This window comes from Microtus oregoni, unplaced genomic scaffold (genome assembly GCF_018167655.1).
Source record: "Microtus oregoni isolate MIOR12 unplaced genomic scaffold, Mior012 000060F_001, whole genome shotgun sequence".
In the NCBI taxonomy this organism is placed as follows: Eukaryota; Metazoa; Chordata; class Mammalia; order Rodentia; family Cricetidae; genus Microtus; species Microtus oregoni.
In genome coordinates, this window is record NW_024543836.1 from 974,891 (window position 1) to 992,803 (window position 17,913).

Consider the following 17,913-nt stretch of genomic DNA (forward strand, 5'->3'; position numbering starts at 1 on the left):
CATGATGGCTCACAACAGTTTCTAACTGCACTTCTGTTTTTTAATAATTTAAAGTGCCAGATAGCATATTTGTTAGAATTCTCTTGGTTATTTCCTTTTAGTAACTATAAGATAAATTTTATGAAGGCAAGACCACACCCTTCCACCACCCATCCCCATTGTGCCTAGAACAGTGCCTGGCTTTTTGGAGTAAAAGTAAATATTTATCTGAATGAATAAAGTACTTTAACAGACTAAGAAAGAATAGAAATATCAGACATTTTTGTTTGTATTTTCTTATATATTCTTTATCTCAAATTCTGTATTAACTTTTTTTATATTCCAGTTTATATGTTTGACATGCTCTTAGGTGCTTTTCACAGCACTTAGTTTACTTAATCTGATTTCCATATAGTAGCAGTACACGTTTGGTTGTTACTTTAACATGTGAGGAAACTGAGGCTCGTGGAAGATGAATGACATGTGGTTTTAACTTTACAGTTGAAGGATGGATTGAAGGTACTCGATGAAATTGAGTACCAAGTTTATAATTAGGTCATGCGTTTCTATTCATGTATTTTATGCATGTGAGTGCTCTGTGTTCATGCACACCAGGAGTCTGACCCCAGGACAGATGGTTGTGGGCAACCTAGTGCTGCTTGGAACTGAACTCAGGACCTCTGGAAAAGCAGTCAGGTGCTCTTACTAATGGGCCTCTCTCTAGCCCCAAGTCATGTACTTTTAAACTACCCAATAATAATTTTATTACTTAACATGAAATTTTCCGTGCAATTTTAAAATGGCCATAGAAGAACAGGAGATGGTAAATTTTAACCATAGGTGAAATTTTTCAATATAAAAAGCACCTGATACTTTTAAACTAGAGGTTTAAGACTTCCCTGTCTTCTTTATTGTTGATTGCCTCTTCATTGTCAGTTACAAAGGGAGCCAGAGAAACAAAGAGAAAGCATAGTCTCCCTGTTATACATATTATGGGATGTGATTAACCAACAATTTATACTTTGCTACTGTTACCAAGTTGGACTTTATGACTTGATACTTTCCTATGTATTTAGCATATATTGAATGTTAAAAGAAACTGCATCTTAAAATCATTCTCCTAGCAGAGGGGATCAAAATTTGTTATTTAGAAATAAGTCAAAGAAACCAATTTTATTTTTTAGGCATCCTTAAATCCTAGTGAAGTACCTCCCTCTATTGTAAATGAAGATTTCCTTCAGGAACTTAAAGAAACTCGTATTTCCTACTCACAGGAAGCAGATGATCGAGTGTTCAGAGCTCACGGTAGGTTGCTTACACTGGGGCTGTCCACACTGATGCTGCTCACACTGGGGTTGCTCACACTGGTGCTCACGCTGAGGCTGCTCATATTGGCTTTCTGACATTATTTAGAAGCTTCCTGTAAGTTAAATTGTTTTGCATTTTTCTTTTTAACCACAAAACAGGTCATTGTCTTCATGAGATATTTTTGCTCAGGGAAGGGATGTTGGAGCGGATTCCTGATATAGTTGTTTGGCCAAGTAAGTTGTTTTAACTCTTTATATCATTTTAGTATAGTTTGTTTCCAAACACATTGTCAGTTCTCTGAGAAATTTATTTAATTTTAATATGAATTTCTTACTGGTTCTAAAACCTAGTTTTCCTTTGAATAAGAACAAGCTTTGAAAGAAGGTTGTAATTTGCAGCAATGCATTTTGAGGCATTGTGGAATTTAGCTGTTTCAAGATGTGGAGATAGTTCTGTTTCCTTTTGTAGTTTGGAGTTCCACACATATGCATACTTGCATAGACACCTATGAAGTCAATTGAAGTTGTCTTTAAATCTGTTAAATTTGCATCTTAATTATACTATATGGAACTTTGCTGATTTAAGATGAGGCAATGCCCTTCAGGCAGGGCTTTTTTTCCATTGTGAAAGTCATATAGTGTGGATGTCTTTTGTTTCCAGGCACTCCTGTAACCCAGATTTCCACTGATGTGTGTGCATGTAAAACCCAAAATTTTGATTAGCAAAATTAACTTTAATTATTCTTATTCCCTCTCTCTTTCTCTCCCTGTCTTCCCTTCTTTCTGCCCCCAACCCCAGTATATGGTATAGTGCATACTTGTGAATGTATATGTATATATCTTTGCACATGTGTACAGAAGCTGGGGCAGGACCTTTGGGTATCTTTCTGTTTTTCTCTTACTGCCGTGTGAGACAGTTTCTCACTGGACCAGAAACTTACCATTTCTGCTAGGCTGACTGGTTACTGAGCTCTCAGGATCTACCTACCTTTGTCTTCCATGTGCCCAGTGCTAGAATTACAGGCACATACATCCATGCCTGGCTTCTTATTTAGGTAGTGAAGAATTTATCTTTGGTTCTTATGCTTTCAAAGCAAGAGCTCTTATTTATGAAGCCATTCCTAACCATCATATATTATCTTTTAAACTGCTGATAGTGACAGCCTAAACATAGAGTTTGATTAAAAGTTGAAGTGGACCTGCAGATTCATGGTGGAGTATGTGGTTTAGCATAGTTAAGATTTTGGGTTTCCTGTCCCACAAAGGAACTATTATTCAAAGGCTGTGTATTTCTAGCTCTGTGCAAACTGAAATAGATAATTATAACTTTTGTAAAACAAGACCTTTGCTTACACAAGTATGTATCAGTTTGCCTGTTTCTCCTAACTCCCTTCTTTCTTGTCCAGGACCTTAGCAGTTAATATTATAATTTTCAGTTTCCTTGCCTCTAAGCTTTGTCTTCCATGTGATCAATGTTCTGTGAGACTGATCTTAAGAAACCCATGCCGCATAGCTCCCTCCTTAAAACCTCACTCATGCCCCACTGCCAAGAATAGCTGCAGTAGTACCGTCTCACTTGGCACTCAGTCACCCACGGCAGTTTTGTTATTTAGGTAGCTTTAGTTATAGACAGAGGGAAGGAGTTCATGTGCTACTCTGTTTGTGTAGGAATAAAGAAGCAGTAGTGCTAAAACTAGTGGGTGAAGTATGAGAAATACGCTGTTTATATAGTCTTTATATAGTTATTGATTTCAACAGGAAATAGAGCATCCTTCTGGTACAGTTAAGTGGTTGACAGTACCTACCTAACCAAACGAGCAAAGTTAGATTACCAGAAATGAGACATGTCTTTGGTTATACCATGCTGAGAAAGGCATGGCTTCACTACTGTGGGATGCCTACCAACTGTTTAGTCTCTGTTTGATCTTAGGGAAACATACAGACTCAGAGAGTAGTTTGAAATAATTGCCTAAGGTTTCTCAGAAGTGTCATTGTCTTGAAAGTCACAGATAAGGAAATGCCTATTTAGAGGGGACTACCAAGGCATAACAGCTAGAATTAACGTGATTCCAGGCTTTACCCTGATCCGAAAAGGAATGTGTGGGATGTTGGAGGAAGGGCTGTAGATTGCTTTTGTCAATGTAAATTGATTGGTTTTTGAAAATTAGACCTTCCTTGTATGAGATGTTAATGTTTGAGAATGTGACATGAAAGACATTTTTAATATAATTTTTAAAGTCTGCAATGGTTACAGAGTTGAAATGAATCTGTTAATACAACCATTTAACATGTTACGGGTATATAAGGAAAAAGTTTAGATTTTCAAGTTTTATTGACCCTTAGTTTGTAAGAATATGCAAATTTTATTTATATGCCTATAGTTAATACATTTTTCTTTTCAACAGTGTGTCATGATGATGTAGTTAAGATTGTGAATCTAGCGTGCAAATATAACCTTTGTATCATACCAATTGGTGGTACGTATTGTGTTTTTCAATTTTAATATGATTAAATTTGTTCTATTTAAAATATTTGTACTTTTAATTGTATTCCATTGAAAACAAGCATTGTGATTATAATGTAGTTATTGTAAAAAAATGGGCTTATAGTGATTGTTGTGTTGTATGTAGGTCTGCCTAAAGTGCTTGTGCTGTTACTTACTTTTAATTCATCTTTTTTTCCTATTATGGATCATAGTTGAAGATGTGCTTTAATGTTAAATAAGAAAATGTTTGTTTAGTAGTTTTTTAGTCTATATGTCTGTGGGGATCATTTTATTTTTCTGAAACAAAGTGTAAATGTACCTGTTGTCTTTCGAGCACCAGAGTGATTCTGGAACGCTGTAAGAATTAAAAGTTCACCAGATGGCTAGTCAGTGCCTCCGACCACAGGAAGCTAGCATTACTTTCTATCTTAAACTGGTCTTTGAGTTTGTTGTTATAGTTGTAGACTGCAGGACTTTAATAAATAAGCCAAAGGAAGTTACCTTCATTCACTGTGTTGTCATTGGTGAGTGGAGATCAGATCCCGCATTCCTAGGAGCCCCAGACTCCCTCTCCAGCTGATACTTCCTTTTAGTTAGTGAACAGAGGCAGCGCGGTACCACTAAACTATGAATTCTTCTTTTATTGAAAATGATGTTATAAGCAAGTGGTTGTAAATAGCCACAAGTGCCACATTTGCGACTGACAATCTTGCCTGGTGAAATTACACTGATGTGTAAGGATTACGTCTTCTGGAAATTGAATTCCAGAGGTTTTTTTCCCCACATAGACTGTATGGAAATAGCAACTAAAATTTTATTTTGATATGAGGTGATACAGATATAATTAAAAACTTAAAATATTGTATTATTCATTGTTAAGAAAACATCCTTTGTCAAAGTATCTTAAGAGGAAATGGGAGTATGTTGTTTAAATATGTCTATATATTATTTATCCTATTTTACCATCACTTTTCACCAAAGAATATGAAAATTAGTTTTTAAATATCATGATCTGGCATTTAGCTTCTTATTTTAATTTATTAAAGCTTTTTGAGTAAGACAGTTACTTTAACAGAAAGACATTTATGTATTATGTAATAAGGAGTTGATTGTACTTCTAGTTGTTCAGGACTTGTCTTTTTTTCTTTTAAGCTACCTCTCCTCAGTGATCATTAGCTTAGATCTTTGCTAATTATGTTTTTGGAGTTCTACAAATTGCTAGGGCTTTCCATGAGTGAGTCGTGTCCAGGGATGGAGCCATAGCCCATTGCTTTCAGTTCCATAGTAGTCTGTTTTTGACATTCAGCATGAAATAAAGGTGAGTTTGTTTTCAGTGTGTTCGCTTTTGCAAAGTAGAGATAGGTGTTAGTGCTAGCAGGCCATTTGTGTTCTGTATAGTAGGGATTTGTTTCAGAAATGTCACAGAAGCAAAATATTTAAACAAAGTTTTGTTTCCTGTTTTGACAGGAGGAACAAGTGTGTCATATGGCTTGATGTGTCCTGCAGATGAGACAAGAACAATAATTTCTTTGGATACTTCACAGATGGTATATGATATTCTAAGATATAGTGGGGTTGTTTTCTGTTTAAGACATCATTTTCTTAATACTGTATTTTAGCTTCATGTTTGGTAATCAGAAGCTAAGTTCCTTTGTTCTAAGGTACAGATCTTGGTACTGTACTGCCAAATTAGTGTGTAAGTTGATCATTTGAGAAAAATGATTTTGAAGCTTGAGACAATGGATAAGTAAATGTCTATTATTATAAAGAAACTATTATTAGTTATGAATAACTTGAGTGATGCATACCTACTTGGCTCCTGCTTTTGCACATCTGCTGGTGATGAGTGGGAGGGCTGGTTTTTATTTATAAGGTCCAAACGGTGTGCAGTGGTAAGGCTTCAATCAGGGTTGCATTCTACCTGCATGCATCAGTAGTGATCCTGAGTACAACTTTGTGTGAGCTTTCTCATTTGAGTCTTCTTTGAACAGCAAGGTAGAGGTCATAGTAGGGCTGTGCCCAGAGTGAACACTTCCTAATGTTTTGTTACATTTGCTTTCTTTCATTTTCTTGGACGTTAAAAACATTTTGATGTGCTATTTTGCATCTGTTTTGTTTGTTTCTTTAAAAAAAGGTTTTTTTCCTCATGTAACTACTATATTTTATCACTCTTGTCAAGTCAAAATAATTTTCTTATACTAATTTATATAGTCCACACCTAATTTTAAAGGTATCTCTATGATAGTTGATTAGCTCTCATGGGACTCTAGGAAGGGTCTTGTTAACTGTGGTCGTTTCTCTTTAGGTGTCATTTTATCTGAAAGTGTACTTTCCCTTTTCCCAACAGAGAAACTAGGCTGTTTTTAGTAGGAAATAACAAATTTTGATTTTATCTGCTACTCTTCCTTGATATCATTTAACTTTTCTTATAGGTCCTGTGTATAGTCTAGTTAGACTTTTCCCTCCTTTCCTCCTGTCTTCCTACTTCCCCTCCTTCCCTGCCTCCCTCTCCTCCATAGAAAGCTTGTCTTATTGAGAGATGGCAATGTGCTCTTTAAAATACATTATATTTTATTTAAAAATAAACACATAGCCGGGCGGTGGTGGCGCACGCCTTTAATCCCAGCACTCGGGAGGCAGAGGCAGGCGGATCTCTGTGAGTTCGAGACCAGCCTGGTCTACAAGAGCTAGTGCCAGGACAGGCTCCAAAGCCACAGAGAAACCCTGTCTCAAAAAACCAAAAAAAAAAAAAAAAAAAAAAAAAACACATAATTGGACATGCTTTGGGATATTTTGATACATGTTTACTTTGGGTAATAGTCAGATCAGCAGTTAGCACATCTCTGACTTAGTTGTATGCTTTTTAATGCCATACATCACTGGGAGAGGAAGTGGCTGACTCATGGTTGCATGGTTGCACTGTAACACTCCTCATCAGCTCCCTTATTCTGGAATCTAAGAAATGACAGTTCCTTCACGATAGTTTAAGAATAGCCTATTCTGGAATAGGATTTCTGGGTAGTTGCAGATGTCTTTGAACTCCTGATCCTCCTGTCTAACTCTGGAAATACAGGTCTTCACCACCATCTTGGCTCAGTTCCTTTTTTGCAACGTGAGGCAGGAATAATGTTTTTTATTCGGATTTTTTTTTTTAATGCAGAGATGCTGTGTATTATATTTAAATATCTTAGCAGGTTTTTTTTTCCTGCCCCATCTTGATTCTTAGATATGATTGTTAACAGCAGTACAAATAGATGTTTTCTATATACTGTTTTTTATGTGGGCTATCCTATTTATTCCTTTAGTAACTGTGTTGGTATATATCAATACTGTCTACATTTTACAATTAGGGACTCACTAAGACTAAATAGTTACTTGCCTAAGCTAAACAGTTGCATTTAGTTTCATGTCTGCACAAAGATGGAGTGTGTGTTTCTGTTCCAGTGCCTGCATAATGTATTGCTCTTGTTGCCACATCACAGAGTAAGCATCCCTGATTATTGCCATTTCACTAAGGTTTTGAATTTGGAAGTTAGGTATTTCCTAAGAAAATGTTAATGGCTCATAGGAATGAGACCTCTCTTCTTTTGTAACAGAACCGGATTCTCTGGGTTGATGAGAACAATCTGACAGCTCATGTAGAGGCTGGGCTAACAGGACAAGAGTTGGAAAGGCAGGTATGTTATCTCGTTAACTAGCTGTATTCTACGTCTGAAAGAAGTACCTTGGGGGGCTGGAGAGATGGCTCAGTGGTTAAGAGCATTGCCTGCTCTTCCAAAGGTCCTGAGTTCAATTCCTGGCAACCACATGGTGGCTCACAACCATCTGGAATGAGGTCTGGTGCCCTCTTCTGGCTTGCAGACATACACAGACAGAATATTGTATACATAATAAGTAAATAAATATTCAAAAAAAAAAAAAAAGAAGTACCTTTCACAAGACATTGGCCACTCAGTGAATCTGCTCAGATTTTGTTTGTTGAGCTAGAAGTGAGAATACAGTAGTGAATGAAACTCTATCTCCTGCCCTCAGGGCACGTATATTGGGATAGAAGATTGGAGAAATGGACAGTGAGTGATTCAGGGAAAGATCAAGTATGTCTCATCAAATGGGGGCAGGTAGGAAGAACTTGGACAATTATGTGTCATAGAGACTTGACATTTAAAAAGAGACATAGAAAGGAATGAATAAGAACAAATTATGTATGAAATTGCCATAATGAAGTTGATTTACTTGGTATAATAACTCCAAAACCTGATAAAGTAAAATGAGTCTCAAGGATGAGTCAGAGTTAGCAGAAGAGAGGTCAGGTGAAGAGACCAACCCTGAGGAGGAAGTGTGTGCAGGAGCACTAAGGGTAGCCATTGCTTTTGGGACCCTTAATCTTTCTGCTCTTTCTCAGTATTTGAGTGAATTTTAAAATTTTCTGTTTATGGGTTCTGAGCAGGTAATTGTTAAAATGAATTGATTCAGGGGGGCTAAAGAGATAGCTCAGAGTTTAAGAGCACTGACTGCCATCCCAGAGGATCTGGGTTCAGTTCCTAGCACTTATATGGCAACTCTAGTGCCAGGGGATCTATCACCCTTTTCTGGCCTCTGTGGACATTGCATGCAGACAAAAACAAAAAATAAATGAGTCCCCCCAGAAATTAAAAATTGATTTTTTTTAAACTTCCCCAAATATGGTCAGGATGATTGTAACCCAGCTTTTATAAACAAAAATTAGGAATTGGGATTTATTGGTGACACATCAGTCGCTTCATTCAAATTAGATTATAGTTTATCCCTGAACCTTTACTAAGACACAGGAAATGTGTGGTGGTTAATTTTATTTTAATTGTCTTTCCCCTTTTTTGAAACGATTAAATTTTGTCTACTTGTGACCAGTTCTTGAAAAATTTATTGCAATACTAAAAGATTTTTGAAGTATTAAAAGTTTTACTTATGAGTAGTTTATATTTGGAAAAGGTGAACAGCTAGCAAACTCCAATACCCGCCAGGCAGCTTTTCTCCATGGGTGAATAGTAGTTAACTTACTTTAACATCCAGCAGATCTGTTAGTTTTTATCAGAGATCTTCAAACAAGTCAGGCTTTATATAGTGAAGATAAAAGATTTATTATTACAGTTTCTAATGAACTTTGATGATATTCAATAAAAAACATCTAGAATGCCCTGGATTAGTCCTCTGCTAGCTGGAATGATAAGACATTATTGACAGCATTTTCTTTAATAACAAAAAATGACTTTTTAGGCCTCCAGTGTTATATCCTTTATTATAGCATTTGATGGAGTATTTTAACCTTTCTAAGTTTTCCTTCCCTCTTTAAAGGTTAAAATGAAAATTCAAAGAGTATATCCCCTTAAAATTTAAATGACATTTCTCTCTAGTAGGTGCTTATGAGGTTTTACCTGCTAGTTTGTCTCACTGTGACACACCCTCACAGTTGTGCCTGCAGCCGTCCCCATCAGACCCCTCCTCGTTAAACTCCCTCCCGAGTCCTTTAGTTTATACCTCAGCTGAGACAACCAGCTTAAAGTGTCCTGTTTATTCCTCAGAGAAGGTTTAAAATGGCAGAAACACACAAGTTGAGTAGCAGATTTTAACTCTTTAACTTGTAAATTACATTGGTCTTTAATATGCTTAAATACTAAGGTACATCACTAACATACCAGTTTCAGATTTTGGGGTTTCCTTAGGGATTTATTAAATCTCTGGTGATTTATTTATCTAATAGTCTGGTGATATGTGTTTTTTCTTCCCAGAGGTAACATCATTAATAATCTCATAATATCTTGTTTTGTTCTTGTTTCAAGTAGCTCCTAGCCCTTCCTTTTAACTTTAAATATAGATCCTAGTTATAGATCTTCATCTATGAAATGGTGATAATATCACCTCTCAAAGTTTTTGCTAGAATAGAGTATGTTAATAATGTAACACATTTAGAACTTCATCCCATTAATTTCTATCAAACATGTATACTTCATTCAGGTACCTTGAACTTTATTCCTTTTATGGCTGAAGATTTCCAAACTTGTCCTCGGTGCAGATTTTTGCCCTAAAGTGTAGACGACCATAGCCAGTTCCTAGCTGTTCTTTCTCCTTGGTTGTATAATAGGAATCACAAATCCAGCATTATAAAAGCTGAAGTTTCAGTGATGAAGTTTGTAGTCGTCTCTCAAATATTGCTTATTTTGTAGCCCCCACCCCAGGTCTTCATTGCATTCCTTTATAAAACTTTATACTTATATCTAAGACCCAATGCACAGAAACTATTCTTCCAGTAAACTTTCCCTTTCCAACATGGCTGCTAAATTTATGGGAGAATCAATATCACATAGTATCTTTAACTATCACAGAATATTGATAAATGATAGTAACAAATAACAAATCTATGTCATATTCAATCATACTATGGATTATTTTTATATATGGTTTATTTTCTAACTCTGATACCACATTGTACTATATATGGCCTGACCCCTATCTTTTCAAATTAGAGGAGAATTTTAACTCTGTAATTTCATAAACTTAAATGTCTGTTAAAATTCAGGAATAGCCAGGCGGTAGTGGTGCACGCCTTTAATCCCAGCACTCAGGAAGCAGAGGCAGGCAGATCTCTGAGTTCGAGGCCAGCCTGGTTTTCAAAGTGAGTTCCAGGACAGGCTCCAAAGCTACAGAGAAACCCTGTCTCAAAAACCAAAACAAAACAAAATTTAGGAATAGTGTCATAACAGTCTGGCCACCTTTGCTAGCTATTTTTTTTTCTGTGGTGGCTATTTTTATGTCAGTTTGTCACAGCCTAGAGTCATTGGAGAGATGAGAACCTCAATTGCGAAAATGACCTCCATAAGCTCAGGCTGTAGGCAAACCTGCAGGTCATTTTCTCATTTAGTGATTGATGGGGAAGGGCTGGTTCATTGTTTGTGAGTTTACCCCTAGGCTGGTGGTCCTGGGTTCTGTAAGAAAGCAGGCTGAGCAAGCCATGGAGAGCAAGCCAGTAAGCTTTTTGAATTATGAGCCATATATTTTTGTTTTATTTCTTTAATAGTTTCAGTGAGGTATAGGTGTCATAGAATAAATTGCTGTCATCTAAAGTGTACTGTGTGACACAGAATACCCTGACTCATCGCCACCATCAGGTGACATGTGTTAGGGGTTTATGAATACTTTTCTTCTAATTTAATAAAACTGAGAAAATAATGTCAATATAGGTTGTTTGAAGATGGAGCTGTAAGGAAATCTAATACATTGGTAATTTTCATTTTAACCCTGCTTATTTGTGATAGCTTGCTAACCTCTTAAATATATTGAATATGTAAAGAAAAAAGTAACAAGTGATGTTCTTTCAATTCTGTCTTCCTATAAGCAAAATAAAAAATACAGTTTCCATTGCTAGCATGTGAAGCCTAATTTATGTGTAAGCTAGCGGGCTTACACATTTTGGTTACAACTTTCAATCCATACTTACTTTGATACATGGGCACAAACATCGCTGACATACTCTACATCTCTGCATGACTTACTTGAGAAATAAAGCAGTTGCTGCACTGGATGACGATCCAATGGTCACCACAGATTGATGGGCTTGAGTGCCGGCAGCAGCAAGTACGCAGATGGTGGTGTCTGTACCGTTTGACAGGAGATGGCTGAGACTTTAAAATGATTTCAGTGGAATGGCTTTGGTGTTGCTGCAGTAAAGGGCATCCATTGAACCTCAGGTGCTGTACAGATGGTGAAGCCAAGCTAATACAGAAAAATGAGGAACAAGTGACTATTTAATGTACAGGAATGCTTGGTCCACATCACAAGTAAATGATGGCATTGCATTTGGGAAGCCTAGCCAGATGGCTGAGCATTAAAACACACGACTCCTTGAGAGAATTAAGTACAGGCAATTTGCTTAGATTTTCTGGAGGCCTGCTGCATATTATATTAGTGTGGAGGAGAAAGAAAGATGAAATGCTTTATTTATTGAAAGTGTTAGGTGAAGTTGGCAGTTACTTAAGTTAATCTGATCTCCATAAGTATTTAAAGTGTCTCTTCAAGGGTGTGGGACACAGGAAGGGTCAGCTGGCTTGAAAAACAATGTGAAGAGTAGTGCTTTTTAGCCCACGCTTTTCCCATTTTATGAAGGTTTTTCATTAGGCAAAAAGAAAAAAGTTGTCTTTTCAGGTTTAATGTGTCAAAAATATTAGAAACAGATGGGAGGAGTAAATGTGTTGAATGCTGTGTGAAATGGAACCATTTTTGCTCTAAAATTTTACACTTTTGCTTTTCAGCTTAAAGAAAGCGGTTATTGTACAGGTCACGAGCCAGACTCCCTGGAATTCAGCACTGTGGGAGGGTGGATAGCCACTCGGGCATCAGGCATGAAGAAGAACATCTATGGCAATATTGAGGACCTGGTAAATGTATTTCTAGTTACTGTCTAGTGATTGCTATTTAAAAAATCAGATTAAGTATTTAGAGCCTTTAAAAATTAAGGATTGGGCCGGTCATGGTGGCTTATCTCTTTAATCCCCAGCATTCGGGGAGACAGAATGCTGTGAGTTCAAGGCCAGCCTGATCTATAAAGTGAGTTCTAGGACAGCCAAGGCTCTGATATACAAAGAAACTCTGTCTTGAAACGGCTAAATAAACAAATAAATATTAAGGATTGAGTGGTAAATCTCTTTAAAATATATTTCTTTTGGTTATAGTAATACTGATTGTGCATAGTAGAAGCAGTTAAAAGATACAGTGACGTCATATTTAAAGATGTCCTTTTTAAAGTGACCAATATTTAAGATTTATAGTCGTTTCAAAGTATCTAAATATGCAAATAAATATTTTTTAAGTCCATCAAGAGTTTGATCATCATCTTTGTTTTTCAATGTGATATTGTTATTCTTGCTTTAGGAGATTTTACATTTACTTTTCTGAAGGAATTCTTTTTTTGTGTGTACAGTTGAAGAACCTCATTGAAATGGTTCTATTGAATAGTCATAGAGGTTGTCTTATTTAATGTGTGCCAGGTTTCTGGGAGCCTGACAGTGTTGTAGCTATGGGTACCTTATTAAGTTTTGGGTGCCATTTGTTACATTTGTAGCTTTTCTGGGGGCAAGTTGGTTTACCTTTCTCAGCTTCAGTGTTCTTTTCTGTAAAATACAATAACCATATTAGAATTATATTGCAGCTAAAAGACATAAAATGAAATTTTCACAGGTCTCATGTCTATAAGTGTAAGGTTTTTTTCTTTAAATCTTCAGTATTTCGATATTTATTTTACCTGACATTTTTCTACATGGTCTTGCTATTTAGTCCAGGCTGTCTTAGAACTTGTAATTTTGTCATTTCCATTTCAGTTCCTGGGGTTACAGAAAGGCAACACTATGCTGTGTGGTTGATAGTACTTTAGAAAAGCCTGTGAGACTGTGGAATTAAAGTAATACTGATAACATTGTTCTTGGTCTCAGGGTTTTTATTAATACTTCTGTTGATGGGAGTATCAGGTTTATCTCATGAGAGACAATGCTTGTTATTCTGTAAACATTAAAGCTAAATCCAGTTGTAGAGAAAAATAGTTCTGGGTTGCCATTAGATTATTAAGAGCTTTATAAGTCAGGCAAGTGCTTGATAGACCATTAAAGTCTATCAAATTTATTTAATTTACATTAAAGTGTAAATTAGCTTAATTTTTTCCTAAAGATTTTTAAGGGGGAAAAGATTCTTCAATTAACACACTTACTACTTAAGTTGTTATATAACATATTTTGTTTTGAAATTTCTTTGTAACGTATTGTATCCTTTGAAACTCATAATTTGCATTGCTTGTACGAAAACTTTAGTAAGGCCAGTATTTTAGTCTTTGTGGCTACATTAGAACTCATTAAAAATTTCAAAGTGTTAATAATTCTTTTTTAGACTTAAAATTACGGTAAGTCATGATACTAGTATCTTGTTTAACTGTTGGAAAAATGTTGAAAATTACTATATTTATCTTTAGTATACAAATCACTAAAAGGTGTGAGAATTCTGAAGGGCATCACAACTTATCACTTAGTTCACTATTTAATGTGTGGTGTTTTATTGCAAATGTAAATATATGTGTTGCAAGTACAAACACAGATTTAACAGATGCCTGGAGTTTACGTTGTGTATTGTATTAAACAGGTGGTTCATATAAAAATGGTAACCCCTAGAGGTGTAATAGAGAAAAGCTCCCAAGGACCTCGCATGTCAACAGGCCCTGATATCCATCACTTCATCATGGGATCTGAAGGTTGGTGTAACTGTAATAAAGTTGTTAGGAAAGTATGTAGGTTTATGACTTCATATTGGGAAAGTCTGTGTACTGTAATATCAGGTCTTTGAAAGAAAGGTATGCTTTAGATTTTTAAAGAATAATAAAATTTTATGATTTACTGTTTTTTAATTCATATTTCATAAAACTTTGTTTGTTTGTTTTTTGTTTTTTTAAGACAGGGTTTCTCTTTGTAACCCTGGAACTCACTCTCTAGACCAGGTTGGCCTTGAACTCAGAGAAATCACCTGCCTCTGCCCACTGAGTGCTGGGATTAAAGGCGTGTGCTCCCACGCCCAGCTCACTCGTAAAGCTTTTATAATGAGAACATTTATACTAAATTTCTTCCTACACTTTACTCTTTTATAGTTCTAAACAGAGTGTGGTCTTTTTTTCTTAGTTTTTTCAAAATTTTTAGTGATCTTAGGAAACAGTGGTTAGGGCTTAAACATTCAGCTCTGTATGTTACAGTTTAATCTTGTCCCAGTTACCAGTTGGGATAACTGATGAAACATTCTCTTTCTGTCTTGTTTTCTTGTAATCGTGTTGGATGTTTTTTAAAAAATGGAAGTTTAAATTCCATTTATTCATGTATCTTTTAAACTTCTGTTTTTATTTTGCAAGCAGTATCTGTTGCTTACTTGTTTACTGTTGGATAACTTTAAAATATGTGGTTCCTTCTGATTTGCAGGCTGTTGAGTAAACACATTGGTAAATGGTGTGCGTGAAGTAGACTTGGGCCTGTTTTTCAGATTTTGGAATGGGAAAGGGACAGCCCTTAAATTCAGAAGAATAAAATAAATTTAAACAGGAAAGTGTTTCTAAGTTAGCCTAAGAGCTTGTTTACTTCCAAAGATAGAGTTTGGAAACATTTAGCTATATTTAAGTCTGTTGTGCGCCAGGAGGAAGTAGACAACAGGATGGGTTCCAGGGACTTTAATAAGTCACCACACAAGCAGAGTCACTGATGTCAGGGCTGCAGGACAAGGACTCAATCCCTAGCAGGGGCAGAAGCCAGGTTTATGAGCATAAAAGCAGAAACATTTTTTGCCATGTTACAGTTTTCAGGAAGCAGAAGTCAAAGAGTAGGAACGTTCCCCGTGTGTCTCACCATTGTCTACCAACACAGAATGCAGTCTCTTTAGCCAGTCAGACTCATCTGTTCTGTCTGTTTTTAGGAACAGCCATAATAATTTAGACTAAGGGGCATAACAGATTTTCTGTTGACTAATGAGGTTGGTCAGCTATTGGAAAGTTCTCAACTCCCCTAAAATTTGGGAACCTGAACTTTGTTTTACACTACAGGTAAACTGGAGTCTGAAGTCAAAATGGCTGTGCTTAGGACAAGGTTCTTTTGCTTGCTTCCTTCAAAAGAACAATTATAATTAAGGTATTCAGGCACAAGTTCTGATCTTTGATAGTGGCAGCAAAGAAGGAACAAATAACTATGTTTCTTAATGACATGGTAGAGATAATATCAAGTATGATGATAGGTTGGCTATTTATGATGGTGGTGGTGTTAGCTCTGTGTGTGTATGTGCGCGCACGTGTGTGTGTGTGTGTGTGTGTGTGTGTCTGTGTGTGTGTGTGTGTGAGATAGGTTGTAGGTAGGTGGCTGTGGGTACGTTTTTTGTGTGAATACTCCCCTTGCCGTATGTGTGTGTATTTTGTACATTCCCCTTGCTTTTCCAGTACTGTTCTTGTTTCTTACCATCATCTTCACTTATTTGCTTATTTATTTTTGAGGCAAAGTCTTTTTATTATGTACTCTGGCTGTCCTGGAACTTGCTATGTAGACCAGTCTGGCCTCAAACTCACAGCGACCCATCTGTCTCTGCCTCCTGGTGCTGGGATTGAAGGCATGTATCACATGCCCAACTTGGTTCTTAGCATTTTTCAAACTTCTTTATAGCCAGGACTCTGGTCCTTTATAGATAGTATTTTGGCATTACTGTTGTATGGAGGTTCATAGGGTTCACAGCTGGATTAGACAGTGATGCCTCTTCTCCCAGCACTTAGAGAGTTCCTGCTTGCTTCCTCAGTCTCTTACAACCAAGGTGTGCAGTATCTTCAGCGTAGAGTCTTATCTTCTAGTTCTAGTGGGTAACCAACAGGGCTGTAAAGAACTTTATGATTTTGGAGGCTTTTGGGACCTCTGTGACCAGCTACCCGAAATAGATTATACAATTTTAATTTCTTAATGAAGTCAGCTGGATTATGATAGTGATTGCTTTCATAGACATACTTTTCATACCTGTCATTTTTTTCTTGTGATGACGTTAGACCTTAAATTACTTCACATTTAGTTTTGTTTGATGGTCTTAGAATAATATAATAGTCATTTCCAAAAATGAGTTACTTTTTGAGAATTCGTGAAGAATTGGTGTGCCTCACTTAAGTGTTTGTTAGTTTAAACCATCTGTCTTTTGGATTTTCTTTTCAAATCTCCATTTTCCTAAGTACCACTTTTAAAAAATCAGATAAGAGAGGGTAGAGAGAGTGAGAATAATCAGTTTACACTATATACATTTATGAAATTGTCAAAAATTTAATCAAACCAAATGTAGGAGTCATAGGATAGGAAGAAAGACTGTGAAATGCCATCTTTTAGGAATAACAGTTATTGCAGTCATGATCTCAGCAGCTCTGGACTTGTACAAGACTGGCCCTGTCAACAATCAAGTCATGATTGACAAGGGTAGGAGGACTCATGGGGCTCTGTCCTTGCCTCTGAACTAATGGATATTGATAGATTCTGGTAGAGAGGGAATCATTATCTTCAGTTGTATACCCCACATATTTATATATATTTTTAATTAAAAAGTATATATTAAAGCTAATATGTGAGTTCTCCTTTTAAAAAAAATTCTTGGTTCCTTGCAATTCTATATAAAAGAATAAAGTTAGATTTAACCTTACATCATATTTATTTTGCTTAACTTGGAGTCTCTGGAAGCCAGAATCTAGGAAGGAGATATTGATGAGGAGTATATCTTAAGGGAGAGACTAGTAGAACAGTTCCTTCTTTTTGAAATCTTATGAGCCCAGCCTTTACTGTCCACATTTTTACCAGCATTATGGTCTTCCAAACTCCTACCAGAATCTCCCATTTATTTTCGTTTATGGCATTCTAAGATTCCTATCAGCTACCACTTCAGACTCTTCCATATTGTTTTATAGCATTGATTTTTCAGCAGTGTATAAGTAAGCATCTACATTGTCTTTTTTTTTTTTTTTGATTTTTCGAGACAGGGTTTCTCTGTAGCTTTTGGTTCCTGTCCTGGAACTAGCTCTTGTAGACCAAGCTGGCCTCGAACTCATAGAGATCCGCCTGCCTCTGCCTCCCTAGTGCTGGGATTAAAGGTGTGCGCCATCACCGCCCGGTTTACATTGTCTTTTGTAATTGTGTAGGCCTTTATGATCATAACCACACTCTACCCAAGTATTAATCTATATTTTCTGCCTATATTGATTTGTATATTCTGGGCATTTAATATAAAAGGACTCTCATAGTATGTTGCCTTAAGGATTTTTTTCTTTTTTCCCCTTACATTTTATAACTTCTTTAACTGGTGTGCTCTGTTGTGATTTCTGTTTGTTTTGTTTCCTGGTGTTAACTTGAATTTCTGGTGTTTGAGGTCATCATCTTCAACTTGAAGAACTTTTAGAATTTATTCCTAGCCTGGTCTTTAGCAACAAAGTGCCAGATTTTGTTTATCTGAGAATGTGTTAGTCTTCATATTTTGAATGTGATACATGATTTGTAGTTGACAGACTTTTTTCCTTGTGCTTTTTGAATCTGTTATTTCACTGTTTTCTAGCTTCTATCATTCCTGCCGAGAAGTCAGGTGTACATT

The 17,913-nt window shown here is 36.3% G+C and overlaps 1 protein-coding gene across 2 annotated transcripts in view; it reads left to right on the plus strand.

Annotated features, from left to right (window-relative positions):
• Positions 1 to 17,913, plus strand: part of LOC121439070 (alkyldihydroxyacetonephosphate synthase, peroxisomal) — a 93,152-nt gene that overhangs the window by 25,628 nt on the left and 49,611 nt on the right. For both annotated transcript variants that reach the window (XM_041639561.1, XM_041639562.1), the window contains exons 4-10: positions 1,164 to 1,284; positions 1,446 to 1,520; positions 3,692 to 3,763; positions 5,239 to 5,318; positions 7,368 to 7,448; positions 12,054 to 12,179; positions 13,927 to 14,035. In XM_041639561.1, the coding sequence (XP_041495495.1) occupies positions 1,164 to 1,284; positions 1,446 to 1,520; positions 3,692 to 3,763; positions 5,239 to 5,318; positions 7,368 to 7,448; positions 12,054 to 12,179; positions 13,927 to 14,035 (664 nt within the window). The remainder of the gene's footprint in view (positions 1 to 1,163; positions 1,285 to 1,445; positions 1,521 to 3,691; positions 3,764 to 5,238; positions 5,319 to 7,367; positions 7,449 to 12,053; positions 12,180 to 13,926; positions 14,036 to 17,913) is intronic.